The following is a 26,397-nucleotide window of genomic DNA, read 5'->3' on the forward strand; positions in this document are numbered from 1 at the left end:
TACATTCAGTAATGTTTTACATGGTGGTAAGTGGACTTTTGTCTCAGCCATTCGGTCAATGTAACTCTGGCGTTAATGTTGGCAGGTCTCTGCCACCCTTCTGGCAATTTCTTTATCCCACTGGATAGAATTCTTGGTTCTTCCCCTCACCCCTTTCTTTGGCAAATATAGTTCATTTCTTATCCTATTATGATACACAGAAGTAAAGGATGAATCACTGACCCTTTTCAACTTTACTTGCCATATTACCTCCAGCTTGAAAAAACTCTAATATACATGCTTCAAGAACAAAGCCCTTCTTCAAGTACTTTATAAGGTAAATGTATACTTTCTTCCACAACAGCACAATTTAAAAAATCAATCACACATTCTCGTGTCAAATTTCATTCATCTGATCCCAAGTTTTAGATTTTTTTAAATGTCCAGGTCAAATAAAAGCAGAAGTGTTTCATTTAAATGTTCAGCACAGAATACTCTTTAAGAAAGATTCAGAAACAGACTCTGGCATTCATTACCAGCTGTTGTCTTTTGAATGCAATTGAAAACCATCTGTAATCCAACCGAGACACAAGTCTTACATGAAATGAACAAACCAATGCAAAGGAGCTCACATTGATAACCTGCTGTCAAAAAAAAAAATGGCCCTTTTACTCAATGGTTAGGTTTATTTTTTGTAGAATCCACTACTCAATACTTTTGTTTCTGTTAACCAATGACCTAAGTTGTTTCCAAGGACACAATCAGGGAAATGATATTTTGATCAGTACCCACTAACAAAAGCCATGTTTAGAAAAATCAAGCCCCAATAGGAATAAGAACAGCAGTCAAGAAAACACCACTTTTGTATATGGACAATAAAAAGATGAAGAGAACTGAGGAGTCAGGTTACACAGGAAGCTGAGACATCAGAAATTCAGATAGTCTCCTGCTTCACCAGTCAGGCAACTTGAATTCTGCCTGCACTGGTACCAGCTGTTTCCCTTCCAGGCCAAAAGAAACTGGTACTGTGTTACTGTGTGTGTTGATAAACAGTAACAATGGTTTTGATAAACAACAAAAAATAAAATAAAAATACAAATCTAAGCTTTAATTAGGCTTTCATTAACTCTACTAAACAATCGCATTCTGACCCTGCCCCCCAAGGAAACCATTTGTCCTACCTCACTTTAAATACCCACAACACCTGAGTATCTCTAAAAGGAAATATTATTGGAGACCATAAGATTCTATTAGATATAGTTTACTTGACACAAACAAGTTTGCTTTACACGTCCTAATGATGCTGCCTTTTTGCATAAAAAGGATGATCTAGCCTCTCTATTATTAGTAAGATATACAACCAATCTATTTGTTTGGATAGCTAACTAAGTAAAAAGTCCTAAACCACACCGCTCTAAGTGGCCTATGAGGGATAAGAAGTCTACCACTCAGTCCGACCACCTGCAATGCCTGCAGCCCATCTCTGCAGACAAGAGAAACCACGGCCAGCTCTGCACGCTCCATATTCTACAAAGCGTTCAGGCCTCACTCCTTCTGAGTCTTTTTGTAACATCTCCCCCACAACTCTGAACTAACTAGTCACCCCCTAGAACCGCACTTAGGTATCACAGCTCCTCCAAACATGTCTTCTTTCCTCCACTACACTGTAAATTCAATGGCTCCAAGAACTGTGAGTCACACAAACCTGCACTGGCCATGCCTGGCACACATTTGGTTCTCAAAAACTATTAAAAGAACAAATGAATACATTAACAGACTTCTTCCTTAACTGTTTCAACTAAAACTATATGCCTAAACAAAACTGTACATTCCTATAGTTAAGAATTAATTAACCCCAAGAAGTTCATACTTAAACCTTTTCTTTCTTGATTTATACTGGGGAGGGGGACGGGGACACAAATGTTGTCATCCAAAGTAGCTAATGAAGTCAAAGAGATTCAGTGATCCAATTGCTTTCACTTAAATGCTAATGCTCTATTTGTTCTGTGTTACAAATAACTGCAGAATACTTGGATGGTTCTTATACTTGTTTATGAATAATTGGGCTTCTTTCTATAAAAATACATGTTCCCATGCTAAAAATATGCCCTGAGAGAGGTGAAAAGTGAGAGGATAATCAAAAGTCTCTTAGTCAAACAAGTTCCCCATCCCTCAGCACCTGTTTATATAACAAGTAATTTATATGATGTCATCAGTAACTCACATGTATATTTTTAATTCCTTGTTTCAACCTTCAATTCTTTTACTAAGGTACAATCAAAGACACTGCAAAAGAGTACTACTGAACCCGAAGTATCCACAAGCAATTTGGCATGAATAGGTAATTTGAATGAATTTTTAGTTGTTAACTATACGGCTTTAACCCTGAAGTGTAAAGGAGAAAAATTTCTAGCTATGTAACTTCCACAGGATGCTTTCCTTTTAAAAAAAATGAATTATTTACCTTAAAGGATATGCGAGAAGTATAATATTTTTGTAATTCTGAAGCTCTGAGTTTTAAAAAAAGTCGAAACTCCTGATTCAGTATACTGTACTTTATAAATGTTACCACAGCAGTAGCTGGAGGAGCTATAATAAGAAAAGGACTAGTAATAGTAAGAGGAAGAGATTTACACTTTTCACCTTGTTAACTGCCAGTGGTGATGCTGAGGGCTTTACTTCCATTACTTCATTCAACCCTTGAAAAACTCTTTGAAAGGACATTATTCTTTTCCTATTTTATAGATGAGGAAATTAAATGTTGAAGAAGTAATTTGTCCAAGGAAAAAAGAAACCAACAAAATTAGTAAGTGGTACAACCAGGAACTGAACCAATGTCTAACTCTAAAGTTCTTTTTTCTTAATGATTATACTATATTTAAATTGATCAGCTAATCCACAATTTTTAAAGTAAATCAAGTTTAGCACTGGCTCAGAGGACTGAACACCCGCTGTGAACCAAAGAGTCGCAGGTTCAATTCCCAATGAGGTCACATGCCTGGGTTGCAAGGTCCCCAGTAGGGGGTGTGCAAGAGGCAACCAGACATTGATATTTTCCTCCCTCTCTTTCTCCTTCCCTTCCCCTCTCTAAAAATAAATAAATAAAATCTTTAAAAGAAAATAAAGTACATCAAGTTTAGAGGACTAATTTTACCATGATGACACTAGGTTAAAAAACCTAAGAATAGGGTTCTTGGAAAATGTTGGAATAGGAAACACCAGGAATCTATCTCCCAATCTAGACAACATCTACACCTGCAGAATCTCTCTAAAATAATCATTTTGCATCTCTGGGGTCTATGAAAGGCTTGCAGCTTCCAGGAGAAGGATTAGGGTGTAAACTGCAATTGATCTCAGTCAATTTCAGCTCTTAGCATAAGAGCAGCTACTGTGTCCCCCCCCCAAACCCCCCCCACACACACCCTCACTCTCCAACCACCTGCCATGGCAGGCAGCTGTGCACGGTCCTGGAGCAGCTGGCACACAGCATATGGGAGGCAAGAAGGGCAAGCAAAACGCACCGTATGCTCCAAATATGGGGATTGCTGAATGCTGCTTCTGATCACAGAGGTACATACAAAAAAAAAAGGCATCCATTGTTGCTACACCTCCCCCTCCAGATGAAGTGACTTCCAGAAGATTTAAAAAGCCAACAACCACTTTTCCCCCTATTCATTTTTCTTGTTTCCCCTTTTGAGAACCAGACACTAAAGACAAGAACATTTCAAAGTGACCACACATATGGGGAAATTAAAAAGTCACTATGCATGCTCAGGAAACTGCAGGCTCAGAAATGATCTAAGACCTTAAGTTTACAGCTGAAGCTGATGCCATGTGCAGAAACAGCCTACAATGATTTAAAGAAAAAAAAGGGGGGGGGGGGGGCAAATCCCAACGAAGGGGTAGAATCTGATTTCCAGAGTTACTACATTATTAGATTCAAATGTCCAGTTTTCAACAACAACAAAAATCACAAGGCACACAACAAAAGAGGAAAATATGGCCCTTTCAAAGGAAAAAAGTAAACCCCTTAAAAAGATGTGATGGTAGATCCACTAGACAAAGACTTTAAAATAACAGCCTTAAAGATACTCAAAGAACTAAAGGAATATGTGAAAAAAGTAAAAAAAAAAAAAAAAAAGACATGAACAAAATGGGTATTACCAATCAAAAAATACAAAACCTAAAAAGAACCCCCCTGATGATCCAAGCAGGCAGAAGGAGAATCAGCAATCTTCAAGGGACATCAGTGGGTACTTAAGAATCTGAGAAACAGAAAAAAAGAGACTGAACAAAAGTGAACAGAACAAAAGGGACCTGTTGGGCACCAACAACCTGTGCAACACACACATTATGGGCGTCTCAGAAAAAGAAAAGAGAAAGAAAGAAGCAGAGAATATCTGAAGATACAATGACCAAAAACTCCCGAAATTTGATGAAACACAAATATAAACAACCAAAAATTTCAAAAAAACGCCAATAGAATGAACTCAAAGAGAGATACACCAAAACACATAATAATCAGGCAAATCCAAAGAGATTTTGAAACCAGCAAGAGAGAAGTGACTTCCTGCATACTAAGGGTCAACAACAAAGATAACTGGCACATTTCTCACTAGAAACTGTAAAGGCCATAAGGCAGTGGGTTGATACATTTAAAGTACTTAAAAAAAATCAACCAAAAATCCTATGTCTGGAAGAAAACTGTCTCTCAAAAATGAGAGAAATTAAGACACTCCCAGATAAACAAAATTGAGAAAGTTCATTACCACTATACCTGTCCTGCAAGAAATGCTGAAGAAAGCCCTTCAGACTGAAATAAAACAACACTAGACAATAACCTGAAGCCATATGGAGAAGAAAACATTTCAGTGAAGGTAAATGTATAGGCAATTATAAAAAGTAGTATTATCGTAACTTTGGTTTGTAATTCCATTTTTTGTTTTCTATATGATTTAAGAGACTAATACATCTTTTCAAAGCAACTGAGCCTAAAAGTTAGTATTACTGTAACTCTGGTTTGTAACTCCATGTTTTGTTTACATGATTTAAGAGACTAATGTATTTTTAATTATGTTTTTGGATACACAGTGTACAAAAATGTAATTTGGGGACATCAAAAACTGAAAGGAGTAAGGGTAGAGAGGTAAAGAAGCAGTTTGTGTATGTTATTGAAAAGTTAAACTGGTATAAATCCAAATTTAGGATGTTATAACTTTAGGATGTTAAATGCATTCTTCATGATAACCACAAAGAAAATGGCTATGAAATACACACAAAAGGCAATTAAATGCTCACTACAAAAAAAAAAAAAAAATCAACTGAACAAAAAAGAATCAGTAATGCAAGAAATAAGGGACAAAAAAGCTATACGATAAATAGAAACCAAATAGCAAAATAAAAGTCGTCCCTCCTTAGTCAAAATGGAAGGAAATTTTGAAATATGCTACAATAGGGATGAGCTTTGAGAACATTATATTAGTGAAATAAACCAGTCACAAAAAGCACTGTATGATTCCACTTACATGATGTACCTAGACTAGGCAAATCCATAGAGACAGAAAGTCTACTAGAGATTTCCAGGGGCTGGAAGGAGGGGAAATGGAGAGTTAAGTAAGTGGCTACTGGGTACAGAATTTCAGTTTGGGGTGGTGCAAATGTTTGGGAACTAGACAGTGATGATGGTTCAAACACTGTGAATGTACTTGATGTCACTCTATACTTAAAAAAGGTTAAAACAGCCAATCTTGTTAAATATATTTTACAACTAAAAAAATTAGTAATGTAATATACCAAAAATCATTAAGTTGTACACTTTAATGGGTGAATTATATAATATCTGAATTTATAGCTCAATAAAGCTGTTTTTTAAAGAGTTCTAAGAACAAACTTTCTTAACCAAAAGCAACTGTGGTGCAAAGAACCTTATCACTTTCCTCACTCACCACACACACCCAAAAAAACTTGGATACAGCAGATGTTTTTTGAAACTTGTGAAAAAAAGAAAACCAGTGTATGTCTAAGAATTTCTCACAAGGTTAGAATACTAAGTGCTCAATCTTCTAAGGTCAACAAACATTTTATAAATTCTGTCACATTAAATGAAGACACATGGGCTAAAATGAGTATATTTCTTGCTAGGTGAGCCAACATTATTAATAACTCAGTACAACTACGTGTGCTACTCAGCTCTATCCTGTTTAATATTTTATCAACACCTCTACCTAAGCAGCATGCTCATCCAAGATCACATCCACTTGAAGGTGGAGAGGAGCAGCCAGCCACCTTCCATCCTAACTCAATTAAGCTAATCAGGCTAAACCAGCAAGGAGAGGCAACACAGCACCCACCACCTTTGCATTTACAAAAGCATACAGTACACACTTAATGGAGATAAACATAAAAACCAAAACTCAAGAACCAACTACTAAAGTGCCAGATAATACTACTCTAGAATAACACACGTGTAAGCTGAACTCATACACTATTTAAAGAGCTGTAAAATTATTTCCAGCATAACCATACTGCATTATGAGAAGTAAAGCTTTTAGACCAAGGACTAATGACTTCAGAGTATTGTACAATCCAATCACACCTTGAGGGTTCTATATTCAGTGTAAAGCACCATTAGGATCTATGGCAAAGTGGTGACATTTCTGGAAATGAGGTCTTAAAGAGGATTGGTAGAATAACTTAGGAATCTTTGGCCTAGAGAATTATAAAAGGCAATGCATGGTCACTAATTGGATTTCAATAAAAAGTTCCTAGATAAATAAAGGACATGACAGGCACCTTCAAATATTTTAAGGACCATTATATGAAACATGACATTCTGCCAAGATTAAGACCAGAACTAGTGTCAACAGGCACAAGTATAGAGTCTCCAATTACAAAAACGTCCAAGCAGATAATACTGGTGGATTTTTACATAGGTTAGGAATTTGGTCCCCTCAAAGCTAAGATCCTAGGAATGGTTTCGCAAAGTGCAGGGGGATACCATGAGCTCCTGTCTACAACAGAGATTTTCAACCTTTCTCATCTCATGGCACACACAAACAATTACTAAAATTCTGCAGCACACCAAAAAATGTATCTTTTGCCGATCCTGACAAAAAAAAAAAAAAAGTATAATTTTGATTCATTCACACCAGACAGCTATTGTTGTGTAGGCTGTTGTCTTTTTTTTTTTTTTTTTTTTTTGACAATCTAAGGGAAGAGGTCAGTGCCCCTGAGTAAATAGTCAGGTATCGCATATTTTAAAATTCTTTTGGTACACCCACTGAAAATTGCTGGCCTATGGTATTAAGGTTTCTAACAATGAATTAGTAACCTGTGTTAAGGGAGATATTGTGAAAAGGTTACTTTCCACACTGAAACTCTAAGTTATAGAACATCGACACAAAAAAACAGTGGCACAATCAAGCTCCGAAGTAGACCAGCATTTAAATATTCCTCATTTGAAAAATTAAAAACTAACAATCACAAATCATGTTCACAATCACAATCAAAAATCACATTTTTCTCCCATACTTACAATACCTGGGGATGAAACAAGATTTTAAATGCTATTAAATATTTGTAATCAAGAGCTAATTCTAATCTATTTTCAGTAGAGCAATACAACAACAAAAAAATGCATTTACCTCTGGAGACCAACAGGAATCAAACACAAAATAATCATTCTAACAAAAAAATAAAAATAAAAATAAAATCTCTTTAGTGTAATTTTTAAAATTACTAAGTCATTTGAATAATTTTGTTTTTCAAAAGTAAAAACCTGCCCATTGTTTTTAAACAGCAAGTATCAAGAAAGGGTTTAAGATAATATGCCCATCTCCTCAGTCCCACTGCCCAGAAGTAACCTCTGCCGTTTCCTGTGTATACTTCCAATCAAAATAGCTGGTGTACTCAGGTATGTTACACGTTTTTTTCTTTTAAACCACATAGGTAACCAGATGACTACAACTTGCTTTTTTCACTAAATATGTCTTGGATCTCCTTCTATGTCACCACACATACTGATCCACCTCCTTTTCTTTAATCGCCCACTGAACATTTCATTATATGGTACTACTTGAATTTAACTAATCCTCTCAATGACAGATGCTTGGGTTATTCTTATCTTCTGGTATTATAAATGCTGCTGTGGTGAACACCCTTGTACAAATCTTTTTGTATGCTTGTACAAGTAGAGGTACAAGATACATTCCAGGATGTGGAACTACTGTTGGGTGTTTGTATTATTTTATTCTCACAGCTATTACTAAATTGCTCTCCAAAGGGATTATATCGAATAAACGCCCAATAACTGTCAGGAACTACTATCAGCCCAAGCTAAGCATCACCACATTTTTTAAATCCTTGCCAGTTGGGTAAGTGTGAAATGGTTACTTTAACTTACATTTTTTCACTACTGAGGTTGAACGCATTTTCATACATCTTTTGCCCATCTGCAACTATGTGCAATGAACAGCACTGCACAAACGTCTCTGTATGCTTGTGCAAGAATGGGTATAAGATACATTCCTACACAGTATCCAGAATATAGAAACAATCTTACAACTAAACAATAAAAAGCAAATAAATAAATTACAAAAGGGAAAAAGCTTCTAAATAAAAATCTCTCCAAAGACATGCAAATATCCAGTAAGCACATAAAAAGGTGCTTGATATCATTAGCCATTAGGGAAATACAAATCAAAACTCAACATGATACCATGTCATATCCCGAAGAGAACAATTTCTAAAAACCCTGGAAAATAACAAGTGTTAGAGAGAGCACGGAGAAATTAACTGGAACTCTCAAACACTGCTGCTAGAAATGAAAAATGGTGCATCCTCTGTGGGGGTTACCATACAACCCAGCACTTCCACTCCTGAGTTACACCTAAAAGAAATGAAAACACACATTCACACAAAAACCAGCACGTGAATGTTCACACCAGTATTATCCATAGAGCCAAAAAGTAGAAACCCAACATGCATCAAATGATGACGGATAAACAAAATGTGGTATATCAATACAATGGAATATTATCTAACCAAAAAAACAATGATACATGCCATAACGTGGCTGAATGTTGAAAACAAGCTAAAGTGAAAAGAAGTCAGACACAAAAGGTCACATATTGAATGATTCCATTTACACGACATATTCAGAGTAGGCGAAACCACAGAGCCAAATAGTAGTTGCCAGGAGCTAGAGAAAGGAAAGAACAGGAGGTGACTGCTAACTGGTAAGGGGTTTCTTTTCGGGGTATAGAAATGTTATGGAATCATTAGATCAACGCACATAACCTTGTGAAATAGTAAACAGTATAGTAAAAACCACTCAATTGTGCACTTTAAAAGACAAATTTTATGATATGTAAATTATATGTAAAAAAGTAAAGGTTAAAATCTGCAAAGCAATTTAATGATTTAACCCAGCAATAAGGGAATTAGCATTCAGTCTGTAAGTGACTTTGGGTCTAAAACTATGCAACCATTACAAAGAAGATTTAGCTAGGGGACTGATTTCAAGCACTTATACATATGGGACCAGAGATGGAATAAATTCCCAAGTGTAGAAGATGTAGAAGTGAGAGCTGTAACTAAGGAACCAAGGAAGTTAAACCCAAGGGAATGCCAGAGCACAGCTCCTTTCAAATGAACTATCAGCCAAAGCAATTCCATCTTTACCTAACTTACAGCAAATCCAGTCCTTTTAAAAAACAGATCTTCATTACAGACAAATAGAAAGCCACTTAATGAAAAGCCTAATAAATAAATCTGATGAAGAGTGCTGGCTTCAGAGAGGAGTCTACTTGAAATTTTGTAAATGAATGAAAAGGAAAAGGGCATTACATTCAAGAGGTCTGACATTTTCAAAAACAAATAACTCAGAACACTTTAGGTCTTAATTTCAAAAACAGTAAAACTGCTTTCAAAAATTCTGAGAGCAGGTAATACTGAGTTTATCCTCACGGATTAGTAGTTAAAACTTTTAATCCAGATTTCAACATTTTTGCCCTACTGCTGGTTACAAATCATGAAAGACTCAAAACCTAAACCAAAGTACAGTCAAAATCACAATTTGATGAAACCACAAGACAAGCATTAAGATTATAAAAGCTAAACTATTATAGGTTTCCTGGGCATCCCATATGGGCATCTCATGTCTTAGAAAAATATGTAAAGCCTTGAAATTAGAACTTAAAGAGACCAATGGCAAAAATAATTTTCCCAAAGTAAGGGGAATTAGCATTTCCTGAGAGCTCTTTCAAGTCAGCTCTTTCATCTTCCCAATTTAATCCTGACAAGCCTGAGGTAGAGTCATCATCATCCCTTTACTCGTGAGGAAAACCGGACTTAAAGGAGTTAACTTCCTTGCCTTTGGTTAGACCAGTGCTTCTTAATCTCCACAACACTGACATTTAGGGCCAGATAATTTGGGGGGGGGGGCGGGGGGGGCTGTCTTGTGTATTATGGGATATTTACCAACATTCCCAGCCTCTCCCCACTGGATGGCAGCAGCATCCGCCCTAGTCGTGCAGAATCAAACCATCTCTAGACACTGCCAATGTCCCCTGGAAGGCAAAATCGCCCCCAGCTGAGAACCACTGAGTTAAAGTGCAGCAGCCAGCACTTTCACTCAATAGACAACAGCTACAAACCAGACTCTATTCAAATTGAACTAGGGACAAATGAGGGTCTTGGCCCTGGCGAGCTTCAAGACATGCGCGCCCTAGAGAGTCTGACCTTCAATACACTCCCCTTGGTCAGCCCCCGTTTCAGCTAACTCCTCCAACAGGTCTGCGGCACCTTCACTCATCCCCTTAGGCTGGCTTAACAGTAGGCAGTCATTTCTGACTCAACCTTCCCCCCTCCACTCCGTGTGTATCTAGTTACTGCCCAAGTTCTGCTGGGTTTTCCTAGGAGTAAAATGTGTCCCTAATCCATCACTACTCTCCATTCCCTTCACTGTAATACAGATATAAACCCAATTCTCCTCCTTTTTTCCTACTAACAGAAGAAATCAGAAGACACTAATCTCGCATGGCCCCTAAAATGAATTAAAGGTACATATATCAAGATACAATAACTGAACTACCAACCTCTAGGGTGGGGGGCTGGGAGACCTCAAAGAGTGGTCAGTAAAAACCACATCTTTTTCCTGGAGTGGGAAGGAAACTGCAACTTCCTATCTGATTTCAGACACTTTCACAGCCAGATGTTAACTCTCAGTAAATAACAGCCTTGACAAGCATTAAGAAAAGGACATAGCAGAGATTAGTTTGCATGCCATTAAAAAGTGGCTTGTATGCTATTTCTGGCACTTGTACCATGAACCACTTTTGCTGCTACAAGGGAATGCAAAACTGAGAGAAGTGAAGTAAGATTCCCACAGAAAGCTTGAACCAACTCGTATTTCCGCCCCGCCTATGTACAGACCCAGATGAAGGTAGATAAAGCAAACATTCCACTAGAGAAAACTCGAAAAGAGATGGTCAAACAAAATCTAGTCACAAAGGCACGTATTTCAAATGTTCAATACATGTATGAGTATACAGCAACGAAGGCTTATTCGTATTGAAAAAGAAAGGCTCATTTAGGTGACAGGAAACCCAGGGGCTGTTTTACAGTTGACCTCTCAGGCAGAGAACAGAACTTGTATTAATGGTAATTACCATTTATACACTTAAATTAATTAATTACACTTTCCCAGGAAATGTTTTATCTTTTTTGACTTTAAGATGCCACAATCAAGTAACTTTAAGTCCAGTATTTGAAATTCACAAACTAATCAAAAGTTTTAATGTATACTTTAATTTATACAGTTTTCAAAAACAATATTCAAGGAAAGTATAATGATGGGTGATATCCTAAATATTTCTGCTTCAGTTATTACTTGAGTTTTCCTGTAAAGGGCTGAACATCAAACCAAAGTACTGAGTGGCACATGTATTTAGTTTCAGGGCCTTACCGCTACTACGACTTTATCAGGTTATTCATTTTAAGCAGGTAAATAAATAAATTAGAACAATTTCTACAAAGATGCACTGATGTCTCCGAGTGTTCTAAAAGAGTAAAGAGCATGTCCTACCCAATCGCTGCATCTCCTCTCGGGAGACACAAGTGTAGGTCAGCACTCTCATGCGATGATCAAAAGGCTTCGCTGAAGCAAGGAGTTGTAACTAACCCATTCCAGTTCACACATTCTTTAACATCTGACAGATTCAGTTATTAAATAATTCCATTGTATTAAATAACTGCAATTCACATATTCTCTCTAATATCTGAAGCAGAAACCGAACTTGAATTTGATGCCCAGTTACAGCCATCTAAAGTTGATGCTTTTGACCCCTGCTATTACTGTCCTCCTCTGTCTATAACTTAAGAAAGCCTTGTAACATTTCACTCAAATGTTTTCTAAATATGTATATCAAACAAGCCTAGCCTAATCTAATCTAATTCAACACAATTTGAGTAATTTCCTTGTAATTCTATGATGTATGCCTTTGTCAACAGTCACATAAAGAAAGCCTTGAAGATGGAAGACATAAACAAATACATATAAATATCAGCCATATAAATTCAAGAGGAAATGCATCAATTTAGCCTGACATATATTTTTTCCAAGAAATAATTTCCTGTAGGAAATGACAGCATTAATCTAAACTCACCCAACCAAATTTTACTTTACTGCTTTTCACCAACATTTGTCCATAAGAAAATGGTACTGAAATCTTTATTAAAAAAAGTTGTCTCTTAACAAAGTACAAGTGGACCCTCTGAACCAATCGTTAAGAGATCTTCAAGATGTTATACATAACCACAGTGTAATTTAAAAGTCATCTGAACTAATTTTACCATCAACTATGCTGTTCTTTCAAGTTTTCAGACAAAAATTTAACCTTGTCAAATAGACTGTAGTTAACCAAGATCTCAAAAGAAAATCAGCCTTGAGGCCCTGAGGGGTGTGTTCCCTAGGAGACCATTTTGATTGATACTGCTTCAGTTAATAGCATGGAAGTCTGCTGACATTAAATGGAGGATAAAAACATTAAGACAGATCAAGTATTTTGGATTCAACAGTCAGAAGGCTACTGCTCACAAACAATCTCTGCAGCATCCTTCCTCTGCGTTAAATTACTACATTTATACAGTGCTGCCACACACATCATCTTTTAGATTCAACTCTTTTCTAGAAAGTGACTAAGAATACTATTTTGCCGACAAAATGGCAAACAAATAAATTATATTTTCCATACCTAAAAATACAAAATACTGCTATAACCTGGTTTCCTATTCCTACTTGAAGAAATACAATTAAGGTGGTTTCTCATCCATATTTTCCTTATACTTCTTCTAACTACCCTAGCAATCTTTCTTAAGACATTCCTAAAATGATTAATAATTTGAATTTGAATAAGTAACTATTTTAAAAAGTAAAGTGTAAATGAACATACTATCATTTTTAAATGCTGGCCAAAGAAATTAGACCTAATAGCTCTGCCTATAACCTTAAATCAAGCATGTCCTGAAATCTTGAAGATCATTACATGTTTACCTATTAGTGAAAGAAACATTAATGACTATTATTAAATAGTTTCATGTGCATTAATTTTATACTGGTTTTTCTGTGGGAAAGGCCAATTTATTCCAATGGAAAAATCCATTACTGGAAAAGAGAAACTATTTGAAAAATTATCCAGCTAAAAATATTTTTTCTAATAAGCCATCCCTTTACACAAAACATTTTTTATCAGAAAAAAATGGCCTTTGCTCAAACATCTCAAATTCCTAAGTGGTATCTGTTTAGATTCATGATAAACATGCAAAAAGGAGTTCCAAAGGATGTGGATAAAATCCTAACCCACAAAGGGATGTCCAGGACCAGGCCCTAAAATTCCAGGAAATTAACACTTCAAATACTTCCAGTGACTGGCAGGAAGTACTATATTCATGAAGCATCCTGGAGGCTAAGGCTAAAAACTTGTCAACCTTTGCTGAGACGTCATGGGAGAGGGGTCCAGAAGAGCCAAAACTGAAGTGCCAAAGAAAATTGCCACAGCTGCTGAAAAGGATCCACATAAATGTCATTCCCTCCAACAACTGTAGACATGGTAAACTACCTAAGAACTTCCTGCTCCTGGGAGCCACTATCAATTCCACCCTGTACGTAACTAGAGTGTGACCTACCTACAAACCTACTGGAGGACTCTGCTTCTGAGGAACAGCAGCAATCACTCCCTCATGCGTTGTGTGTCAACCATGTTTTGGGTACTTCGCACACCAGGCTTCATTTACTACTCACACCAACCCTCCGAGAGGGCTTATTCCATTTACAGATGGAAAAACAATAGAAGCTGAGAAAGCTCAGAAGCTTGGTAACGTATCCCATTTTCAGGATAGGAAAAAATAAATTGTCAGGATTCAAATCCAGGCCTGTCTCTTTCTACACTGGCTCCCAGCTACTTGGTAGAGCTCCAACTTTCTCTATGGGCTTTAAGCCACGACACTATAGAAAATTCTGTACTTAACTCCACCCAATTCCTAACAATGACAACTTCATGGACAGCACTTAGGCCACTACTGTTTCCCTATTAGCACTCAGCTGTCATAACAGCAACGTTAATGACTGGTATGCAAACACTGGGCTAGGCTATTTATAGTTAATATTTATTGAGCACTTAATGTATGCCAAACTCTTATAAATCCTTACAACCTCAAAAAGTAGGTTTGATCAATATCCTTATTTTATAGATGAAGAAATTGAAGCACAAAAAGCTTTAATAATTTACACAAGGCTAAATTATGTTAAGTGGGGATCTAGCATCCATATCAGGACACCTGACTCCACAGCCCATGTTCTTTAACACTAGCCTTCTTCTCCCCCCAAGGAAATTTATAGTTTCTCATTTAACCCTCTTAACTATGTAAGCTAAGTATCATAAATCCCAATTTATAGATAAGAAAACAGCCCTGGCCACTGTGGCTCAGTTGGTTGGAGCTTCATCCCATAATCTGAAAGGTCATGGATTGGATTCTTGGCCAGGGCACATACCCAGGTTGCAGGTTCAATACCAGGTCAGGGCTTGTACAAGAGACAGCCAATCACTGTTTCTCTCTCACATTAATGTCTATCAGTCTGTTCTCTCTCTCCCTCTCTCTCTCTCTCTCAAAGCAATGGAAAAACATGTCCTCAAGTGAGGATAAAAAAACTAGGTAAGAAATCAGATTCAGAAAGGTGAAGTCACACAACTTCTAGTGGTAAAAGCATGGTTTGAATCTATTTTTGTTTCACACCCCTAAGATGCTAATACACCATGTCAAATGAGGATACTAACTATAAAAAGGTAAGTGATAGTCTTTCAAAATGGTCAATTGCTTTTGCAAATTTCTACACTGTATAGTTCTTCTTTAAAACATTTAAGTATGAAAAGGGAAAAATGTTATGATAATGAGACAGACAAAAATGGCTACTTGATTATTATGAGGCAGAAAACTCCCACAAGTGTTTGAAAATCTTATAATCTTTTAGTATGAGGCCAAATCACTCTTATTTGGCCAAAAAGTAGAGGCCCAGTCAGCCACAAGCATACACCATGCTCCCATCTCACAGCCACTCCCTCCCACCTCAATAGACATAGAATATGAGAGTCGGCTTTATTAGTCACACTCCCTTTCCTAAGAGATCAAGCAATAAATGCAACATCTAAGAATCCACCTACTTTAGGCCACTCTCTTCAATCTGTACCATTCTGAAAGCAGCTCAAGTTTTGGATATTAAGATGCAATTCCCAGGAAACAGGTATATGAGTAAATGCACTTAACATTCTGTCTCCAGTGCAGAAAGGACTAGCCTTTCTTAAATCTAGAAACTAAAAGACAAAGAGGAAAAGACCTCAGAAAAGTGATTTTTGCATACCAACAGGAATCTCACTGCTTTCAAATGCTGTTCCTAACGACCGGATTAGACAGCATAACTCCTCCGCAGTTACACACGTTACTATTTCAGAAAATGTCTTCCACTAATTATCCATCCAAAGTAGGACTCCACAATTTCCCACACATCCCAGGGGTCTCAGGGAGCAAAACAGATTACTACCCATAAGAAACATCTATTTTAAAATCACTAGTCCTACTTAGGACAATCACACTTACATTCTCATCAAGGAAAAAACAAATTAGACAGCAGCCCGTAAGCTCTACTGCAGCACGTTTTACCAGATACAGTATAGATTTTTAAAACCAAAAGACACAAAAGGACAAATTGTAATCTGTAATTATCTTTTACAGCATCTTGCAGACCTGAAGGAAGAAAAGACAGTAACAACACACACCAGTCAGAAGTCAGGCCAAAGGACAACTGGGGTTGTTTCAGGAGGGTAAAAAATCATTTCTTCAGAGTTTTCAACGCTTTTACAAAATAATCAGTGCTGTGTATGAAAAGCATTAAATGTTTAAATGAGGCTGAAATAATTAAGTAACACGTGAATGATAATCCAGTGTGTCCAGAGTACACAGTGAACAAACAGGTTCCCGTGTCAACCTCCTAAACGATGTTTCGAAATGGGGAGGAACTCCAAAAGGAAATCACCTCATAATATTTCGTTAATTCATAATTTTTTGCGTGTGTATGTACTGAAAAAAAGTGAGTTTTTTCCCCAAAGCTGCATTTCATTAAAAAAAAAAACACACATTTTCTTTCTTATAAACGAATCCAGTCACATACCGTATCAAGGCTTGATATGCAAATACACGGAGATGCAGCCTTTCTCTCCCCTCCCCATTTCCACCGTCTTTCTAGTAATTACTTTCAAATAGCGATTGAAATAAGCATACGTGCAATCTGAAATGAAAACTTCCCTGCCGTTCCCTAAACTAAAGGTTTGTCAGGAAAGCAGAATCAAGCTCCATCACCTCACAGAACCTTATTTTCCGAAATACCCTATGTTACCAAAATAAAATCTAGAGATCCTAAGAAAGCAATTCTTTGGACGCTTCGCAATTAAACGAAAAATCAAAACCAGGAAAATAAAAAGGTAGGGAAAGAAAGACAACTTAACAGCAAACCACCACACCCTCAACTCCGCGTTGCAACCCGTCTGCCAGGGGCCTTTACCTTCATTTTCCATTGAAACTGCACTTGGTTGGTGGCTACAAAGTCTTTAGTGTCAGCCACGGCCACACTGGGAATAGAGAGAGGAGGAAGACGAGGAAGACAAGGAAGAGAAGCCCCCGGAATCCCAGGCTGTCACCCCCGCTCCCGGCCACGCGTCCCACGGCTGCTCCCACCACCCCAAGCAGCAGCATCTGCAAGAGAAACCAGGAGAAGCGGCGCTGACGAGCGAGAGGGCGAGGAGGGAGCCCCCAGACCCCGCGCCCACCCCACCCCCCGTTCGCCCGCATCACTGCCAACTCCAGCGAGCAGGGCGGCGCCCAAAGACACCCCACCCAACCAGGGTATCCCCGGACGCCCCGTCCCTCGGGACCTGGAAGTTTCTGGAAATGGGTAATAGTGGTGCACTCCCAAAGCCCCAGACCCCCTTCCTCCGGGCAGCGGGAGACTCACCCGCGGGGCTCGCCGGGGCGCCCCGCGCGCCTCGGGCACAGAGGAACGGCTCGCCGATCGGAGGCGCACAGCGAGCGCCTGATCCCGACGTGAGGAAATAACAACGGGAGGGAGGGAGGGAGGGAGAGCGGGCGGACGGGGAGGGGGAAGAAAGAGGAGGTGAGGGGCCCGTCACGGTCGGCCCGGCCCGCTTGGCGCGGCCGCGCAGATTTGCTCCCGCCTCCGCCTCCTGCGCTCGGCCCCTCCCCGCCGCCTGCCGCCCGGCGCCCCGGCGCGCCCCGCACTCCCGGGCCCACAGCGAACCGAGCTTTGTCGCTACTACTTCCGCTGCGAGAGGCGCGCGCGCACGCGCACTCGCAGGCCCGGGCGGAGACGGCGGAAGTGGAGACCAAGCCCCCCGCCCCGAGCGGTCTCTGGTTGGGTGCGGAGCAGTCCGGTAGAAGTGCGCGCGGTCCCTGCGGCGGCTCCGCGCGGGCTCGCGGGGGCGGCCGGCCGGCTTCTGTGCACCCACTGGGCACGAGGGTCGGACACCCGCCCGCTCCTCCGCGCCGGCCGCGCACTCTCAGGACGCAGCCGCGGGGTCGGGACCGGCGGGCAGGCGCTGCCGTGGTCGCTGTCCTCGAGGTGTTTGCCCTCAACGAGGCGACCCGGGGGAGACCCCTCCCGTGGGGTGGCGGTTACATTCTCAGTAGGCGACTCGGGGACGGCGGAGGGAAGGGGCGAGATGTGAGGGGCACTAGTGGTGTTACTGGGACCTCGCACCCTCTCTTGCAGAACCCTGTTACGGCTGCTTCGCTCTAACTGCGGGAGCAGGTCATCGCGGGGCGACTTCCCAAACTTTATCCCGATTTGGGGTTTGCTTTATTGTCTCTGTAATAGACGGCAGAGAGCAGCCTCAAAGGGCTCAAGGGAGGATTCAGCCTTTTTCATTGACTTAAAGTGTGTGGAACCCCCAGAGAGTGGAACAACTAGAAACCGAGCATCCAGAGATGGAAGCTGAAGAATGGACAATTACCTGCGGCCACTGGTTATTTCTTTTGCTGCTTGAACCTTTCACGTACTCAGCACCTAACCCAGACTCCCAATAAGTGATTTGGGGTGAACGTTGATTTTTAATAAACCTTGGTAAGCCAGATACAGGAAACACAGAACCGAAGTCCTCTCGTACCCACAGCCACTAGAGGGCAGGGCTACACCTGCTGGGTTTGAGCGCGCCCTCCTAAGAACTCGAAAGACCACTGAAGACAAAGCTCTTCCTTATGTGCTAGAGGCAGTTTTCTCCATCAACACTTACACCCATTTAAAAAAATTGGCCTTTATCTTAAACGCTGTAACATATTCCAGTGTGCATGCTGACCACATGTTCAACATCCCAAATAAACAGGTGGACTAGGTTCCCTCTTGTCCTATGTTTTGTCCCAAGCAAGTGTTACTCGTCCAGGATCAAAAATTCTGACCCTGGCTGGTGTAGCTCGGTGAATTGAGCGTCAGCTTGCGAACCGAGAAATTCTGGACAACTTCCTAGATTTGTTTTAGGAAGCATTGAGATTTTAAATTTCAAAAGTGAAACTAAAAATTAGAATGAAGTAGATGTCTAGTCTTACTAGGTAGGACAGTTAGTAAACCAAGGCAGGGAGGGGCAGGAAGATATGTCTCACCCATTAACTCAGCAAACCTAAACCTGGTCCAATAAGACTGCCAAGTGTTCTTAATATCACAAGCAAAACTATGATGGCACAGGAGGAGAGGAGCCTTTGAAGTTCTACATGTATCTTTACACTAGTTGGGAAAGTAAGCCTTTGAAACCCAAGGTCTGGAAGGGAGAGGAGGAGGGGTACCTAGAAACCCGCTAAAATATATAAACCTTTAACCCCTGGTAGTCAAAGCACTCAGATTAGCTAGGTGTCCACTTGCAGCTTTGGGCTCAAACTTACGAACAACTTCATTTCCTTGCTACGTGGGCCATTTGGACTACTGGGTGCCTGCCTGTGGTTTTGTGCTTAAGTGTATTTCATAGATAAACATCTCATTTCCATCATACATGCTGCCTCACACCTGACTTCTCTTGCAAGCAAGGCAAGAACTGAGGAGGGGGAGACCCCTGCCTTGGTCGTCTAGTTACAGTCTAACGGGTTACTCTCTTAGACTCACCTCGGGCTTGCAACATTTTTGTCTACTTGGTGGTTATAAGCCTATGATTTTGTACATAGAATGTACTATCGCTTGCTCAATGTTGTAATCAATTTTTAATGATTATTAGTTACTATACTCGTTGAAAAGCATCATATTAAAGACAAAGCATCTAAAGTAGGAAATGTACATAATATAGATACTACTTGATATTAGCGTGATCTTACAAAATAGAGGATAATTTCACTGCACAGAGTTTGCTTCTGGATTGCTTTAGTTAGCGCAAACATTTTATCTAAGACAGCTCATCAGAATTATCTGTCGTGTACTGCAATATACCAGCATTAACACTGAATTCATAATTAACTCCCCCAAAGATTTATTACTCCATGACTGATACCTAAAGTAGCTTACACTAGAATTTTACTTTTTGATTGCCTAACTTGTGAAAGCCATTGTTCCTATGGCTAAGCCAAAAAAAGAAACAATAAAACCAGCTTTGTCCAGGAGAACTGTTACATACTTTATTCTTAATTCACTGTCAATCACCTCTCAAATTGCTAGGCCTGGGAGCAGTAAAAAACCTTAAAGGATAGCTGGTTCAACCACCTAGCTGGTCCTTGAGCCTTATCAACATATCTCTACAGACTGATCCTCTATTCTATGCCTGTAAATCTCCTCCACCAAGCTACCCAACATCAGTGGCACCAACTTTGAATTCCTATATATATAAAAAATAGAATGTATTAACATTATTCAAACCAGAGCAATGGGGAATGCTTGGTCCACAAGCCAGAAATTCTCTCCTTCCAACATTGCCTCCTCTTATTAGCTAACCTACAAGACTTCTGTGTAGCAATTGCCACCTTCTCATCTCAGGGAGAAACGTATGTATACTGTATTACATGTCCATACAAATGTGTATGTACAAATATATGAGATTTTTATATAGAGATACAGGCATAATTACCCTTCTTTTCCTTTAAAGATTGCTGTGAGGCTCTGATGTGAAGACAGATTATGCATTAAAAGCACTATTAAAGTATAAGATTATCATGCAGGGAAACAAGCAAAAGCATGGTCTGTTAGCTAGCTAGGATGAGTTTGATGGCAATGAAATGTATTTGTTCAAAATGTGTCTTAATTCTTTAGAAATCAATGCTGTAAAAAAACCTCTTCTACTCTCATTCTGAATATTTAGCCTACAAAAGTAAATGTATTTGATGGGAAAAAAAAGGTCACATATGAGCAAAAGGGGCAATTTGTCAAGCATCTCTGTTTTGGGGGAAATATTACAAATAGGGAAGACTGAAGAAGAAAGAAAATGGTATTCTAATTTTATTTATACTGTGCCTTACACAAAGGATATGAGGCATCTTGTTTTCATATCAAATTTGATAGCCACCATTTTTTTATAAACTTGGATGATACAGGAAGATGTGGCCCTTTAGAATTTAAAAATTAACTTGGAAAAGATTAGCTTTATATCTTTTCACAGTGTCTTATTTTAAAGGCTATTTTAACATTATTTTAAGTATCAAAGGTTAATAGTTAAGGAATTTTGCCTAGCTGCTGCAAAAGAAGTTGTCCTTTTTTTTTTAAGTCAGATACTTTAAAAGCATGTAAAGACACAACACTTTACTTTTATAAGCTAACCTACACCAACAGAACAAAAGAAGTATTTTTCTTATAAAATAAAAGACATGGTAAGAGCCAAGTTTGGGGAAATATAGTCTTACTGAAAGGACTGTCATGTGAAATGAGTGTCTAACAACCAGCTGTCAGAATTGCTGTAAATCTGCTTGGTGCTATGTCTTAGTGTTGGAAGACTAAAAATTGGAAGCAAAAAAAAAAAAATCACATGGACTGAAAACTGAGATACCCATGTTTGGTTGGTTTTAATATACATTAATACCCAAATACTTGACAAATATTTATCAGCCCACAAAATTCCATGGCTTCAACACTTGCTAGCATTCTAAACATTAAATATTTGATGAAACTAAGCAGAAGAAATTAGAGAATTTGAAGCATACTCTTTTAATATTTCTGTTTAAAGTAGGTCAGTTCAAGTATGACTCAGTTTCCCCATTCAATGGGTTCTCAGCCTGTAATGATATTTGGGGTCTCTGATGTATACTACCAGTCCTGGGGTGGAGGTGAGGGTAGATGGGGGTGCTGATGAGGCTAAGAAAGGGAAGGAAGAAGAGCAAAGTGAATGTGAGTCTCATGTCCAAGAGTCAACTCTGGACTTCATTGTTTCCATGGAAAATAGACATAGCATATTCTATAGTACATACATTCCAAGATTTGTTTTGAGATAAGAATATTTCCATTTAAAAGATATTCTGTCTAGTTTTAAACCTAGCATAATTCATCTGTGGCCCCAAAACATTTTGTCTGTAGTAAAGATGTAATAAAAACCTATGGAATAAGTGAATAATCTGGAAAATAGCCATCATAAATAAGTATTTGGTGATGAATGAATAAACATAATCCCACCTTTGACTTTGCTACTTGCTTACTATGGTAAAACTAAAACATGAGCTTCTACTTTCCTGTAAAGCAAAGAAAAATTAAGAAAATTTCAAAGGTTTAAAATTAATTCACATCTGCAAACCACAAAGGGGTTAGTTAGCAGGACAACTTCATCTGAACAGGAGGAAGCATTTAATCATTTCAAGAAATGTTAAATATTGAACACTGCCCAGAGCAGATGAAATTTCACACCCAGATTATAAGCCCAGGTAACCATTTGAAATTAAAAGATTAGGTTGAGGTGGCTGCTTCCATGCATGTAGGAAATTTTTGCTAAGTTTGTGCTTTGGATTTTAATGGCATGTGTATCAATGCCTGACAAAATCAAAAGCACTATAATTTTCAGCACAGTTATCAGTTATTACCTTAGTGACCAAGGAATCTACTCTTCTTGGACAAGACAGCTGGGAGACTAGATATAAGCAACAGGCCTTAGAATCGACAAGTAAGTTAAATTGCCTCTGGCCAGTGTCTTCTACTAAGTTTGAAATCCTTGCTTTTGGATTAGTTGTCACAATAGTTGAAACTGTTGAATAGATTCCATATCATGTCTCCTGGCCCCCTGCTGTGTTTGCAGTAAGAGCCCAGGCCTCCTTGCTCCACGGAAATGTTTTCTCAATTTCACATCAGAAATATTTTCGATCTCTCTTTACTCTGCTGCACACTGGGGTCTGAAAGAGTTTTGGAAATGGTTGCATTTCCTCAGACCTCCAAAATGGTACATTTTTCATTGGTTTTCTACCCCACCATTTCCTAGACGTCAAATATTTTTTGCAAAGCTTCCATGTTTGCCTGAATTGTCCCATGTCCTTCCCAGCCCCCCTGTGGAAATCATTTCTCTCTACCATGCTTCCTATTGTTGGAACAAATGAGGAAAGAAAAAGTACAGAAAATATTACTATGGTAATAATTTGGAGATTCCCGGCCCAGAAATTGCTTTACGAGGATCCCGAAGCTTACCCCTGGACAGCCATGTGAACAGGCCATACCCCATTGAGCATACTACCAAAAATGGGGGGCCCACACCAAAGATAGTTTAGGTGATAGTGAGAGGGGAATTGCAATTTGGCAAAGATAATTTGCCAGACAGATGACAGAGAAGAGGAATTACAAACTAGTAGGAAAGAGTTTTCGCAACACAAGCAAATTGTTAAAACTTTAGGTTAGAAACTTCATCACTACGAATATAGATCAGGTGGAAAATTAAATTAGCATTTACAGAATACCTTCGGGCAACTTTATTTTTGCTTTTTTGCTTTTAAAAGGCATTGTTTATGTAGCCTAGTTCATAAGACATAAAAAGTAATGTAATGTGCAAACTATATTTGGGAGATTAGGAAATGAGGATTCTGGAAAGAAAGAAAGAAAGCTTTCTATAGATCAGGAACAAATAAGCTGAAATGCAAATTTGGGGCTTGCACTGACCCAACCATTCCCCAGCTGAATGCAAAACTGTTCTCTAAGAAACTGCTACATCGACTACTAGTAATACTGGTGTTCTAAGTGAACAGTGTCTCACTCTACAATGTTTAACAGGAAGCTGACAGACTAGAAATGGCCATTCGGCCCTAAGAGGGAAATAAAAAGAACTGTTATATTCCAAATGATAAAGTACATCTGGTAATGAACATTACCAATGATCTTCAAATATTCATTCCCATCCAGAATCATTAGATTAAGTTCGTGTTTCCCAAAGGGGGGCCCTCATTACCAGCAGCATCAGCCTCACTTGAGAATTTACTAGAAATGCAGATTCTTCGATCCCACCCAGACCTACCAAGTCAAAGTCTAAGGTCTGCACTCAGCAACCTGTGATTTAATAAGACTTCCCCATAATTCTGAAGGCTTCAAAGGGCTGCAGCCACCTTATTACCTTCTCCTCCCTTCCTCCTCATGGACCAGCCAATACCAAGAATGGCAAAGTGGTGACGATGAGAGGAAGCCCAGCCCTTCGATACATAATTAAGCTAACAACTCAACCAGCCTCGGAGCCTGTCCTATCCCATTACTTGCAGATAAAGGCATTCTAATTAATAGAGTTTTTACTTTGAAAAAAAATACTTTAGATAAATATATTAAAGTGTTGGTTGATACTTGGCTGCTCCTATAAAACTTAAAATAATTCAGTGTAATATGACATTCAGATGATAAAATGTTAAATAAGGTACTGAAAATGCTAAAGGCAATGTTAATTAACGGGAAGTTACAGAATAAGATATGTCAAAAAGACTGAACACAAGGGAGTCCTTTTTTAAGCGATTTCCTTATTAGCATATAAAGTCAAAAAAAACTGGCTGTTTTCAGACACTACTTGGACAAGTTTTTCTTGTTACCAATTAATAGTATTTTTAAATTATGTAACTGCAATCTATTCTTGAAAACTAGTGAGATTTTAGAATTTTTACTTTCTTTGTTAGTTATGTGCTCTCGTACCAGGGTGTTTCTTGTGTAATTCTTCAACTGCTGACCACTTGGTGATAGATTCTACCATGAAATTGCTAAAATAAAATTAAGTTTACACCTTCCTAAAATAGGACATAGTCATTTTCTTCAACAAACGAAAATATTTATTTTAAGGTTTGCACATCAACTTCTATTTTCTGAGAGCAGTTAGAAATCTACGACACCGAAAACCTCTACATGTATTCTTACGTGGTTTAAATGATTGCATTGCTCATTTTAACCTTAGAAATGTAAAGGTGCCAACACCGCACATTTGGTTCAAGACTTGACTTGTAGGGAAATGAGAATCAATTTTCACTGAACGGCCACCAAAACTACACATTTGTTTTAGGTTCTTAGTTGACAAAACACTTCCATGCCCATAATTAAGTTTAATCCTCACAACCCTATGAGGGGAGCACACTAGGTCTTGTTAATTGCTTTTTATAGCTGACAAAGCTGAGGCTCATACCGGTGAAGCTCCTTGCCCAACAATTTCTCACTATCCAATATCAAAGTCAGGAGTCAAATATCCATACTGGCTTTAATACCTTGAATGCTTCCAGAATGACCCATTTAAAAATATGTAAGAAGCTGCCCTGTTTACTGAATTACCTTTTATAGTTTATCAGTTTGTTTAATTAAATTTGGGCATCTTTCGACTCAATGGGAGCACCCCGCAACCTTGGTAGGCACAAATTCGTAAGCCCGGGATATCTGCCCGATCATCACTCATCCGATGTCATTCAAGAATGTGTTAATAAGGACTTTATTGTAAAACATCTTTGGTCATTGTCTACATCTTTTCACTGGTTCTGATTTAACCTTTGGACGCCGTCACCAGGGAAATCACGTTCCAAGCAAAAGCTGTTCTAGAATCCCTTGGGTTTATCTTCTCCGAGTTGGAAATTGTTGCTAAAATGGGAGTGTAATCTTATGAGTGAACAACCACAGGCTCGCATTTTAAAGAGATTATTCAATAGGTGATTAAGCTCATTAACATGTGTTATTGAAGAATCAACAGAATACGTATTAAACACGTGTCCTAAGGATCTAGAAGCCACTAAACAGTATGGGGAATACTGATTTCATCTTTCCAAGTGGTAAATGTATTTGTTGTTGTGAGTCTTTATAGTTACATTTACATATTAACCAGAGTATGGACAAGGAAAAGATTGAGAGATTTTTGTTTTTAATGCTAAGAACTTAAAATGCCTTTAGATAGTATGGAGGACATAACAACCTTTACATCTTTTTCATATTCCTTAATTTAAATCGATAATTGAAATTTTCAGTTGCCATGTCAGTTTAGGCAATAAAAGACTACAAAAGAAGGAATTAAAGACATAAGCAAATATTTTAGATTATACTCTTATAGCAAAGACATTGTTTAACAATTTCTTGCCCTGCTAAGCATTATGTAATGCTACTAGGCATGGGGTGGCCGTGGTTGAAAATGATCAATTATTTCACTCATACATGGGATGTAAAGCTGCAAGCAACAAATGAACAAACAAGACAAATCAAGAAATACAGACACAGACTACAGTATGGTGGTTACCAGAGGGGAAGGGAGGCAAGGGGGATATAAAAGGGGGGAAAGGGAGTCAAATATATAGTGAGGGAAGGAGACTTAACTTTGGGTGGTGAAAACACAATGCAATATACGGATGACGTGGTACAGATTTACACACTTGAAACTTATATAATTTTATTAACCATTATCACCCCAAGAAATTTAATAACTT

The 26,397-nt window shown here is 38.7% G+C and overlaps 1 protein-coding gene across 4 annotated transcripts in view; it reads right to left on the minus strand.

The window, feature by feature from the left end:
* ATP2C1 (ATPase secretory pathway Ca2+ transporting 1) overlaps positions 1 to 26,397 on the minus strand; it is a 108,719-nt gene that overhangs the window by 70,401 nt on the left and 11,921 nt on the right. For 2 of the 4 annotated variants that reach the window (XM_024565794.4, XM_045199653.3), the window contains exons 1-2: positions 17,540 to 17,865; positions 17,090 to 17,280 (exon numbers count right to left, since the gene is read on the minus strand). The exons of 1 other annotated variant lie outside the window; for it this stretch is intronic. In XM_024565794.4, coding sequence (XP_024421562.2) covers positions 17,090 to 17,095 — 6 coding nt within the window. In that variant the 5' untranslated portion in view covers positions 17,096 to 17,280; positions 17,540 to 17,865. Of the gene's footprint in view, positions 1 to 17,089; positions 17,281 to 17,539; positions 17,866 to 26,397 lie in introns of those variants that run through there. One more of the 4 variants, XM_024565795.4, reaches the window with a different exon arrangement.

This window comes from Desmodus rotundus, chromosome 8 (assembly GCF_022682495.2).
Source record: "Desmodus rotundus isolate HL8 chromosome 8, HLdesRot8A.1, whole genome shotgun sequence".
Lineage (NCBI taxonomy): Eukaryota > Metazoa > Chordata > Mammalia > Chiroptera > Phyllostomidae > Desmodus > Desmodus rotundus.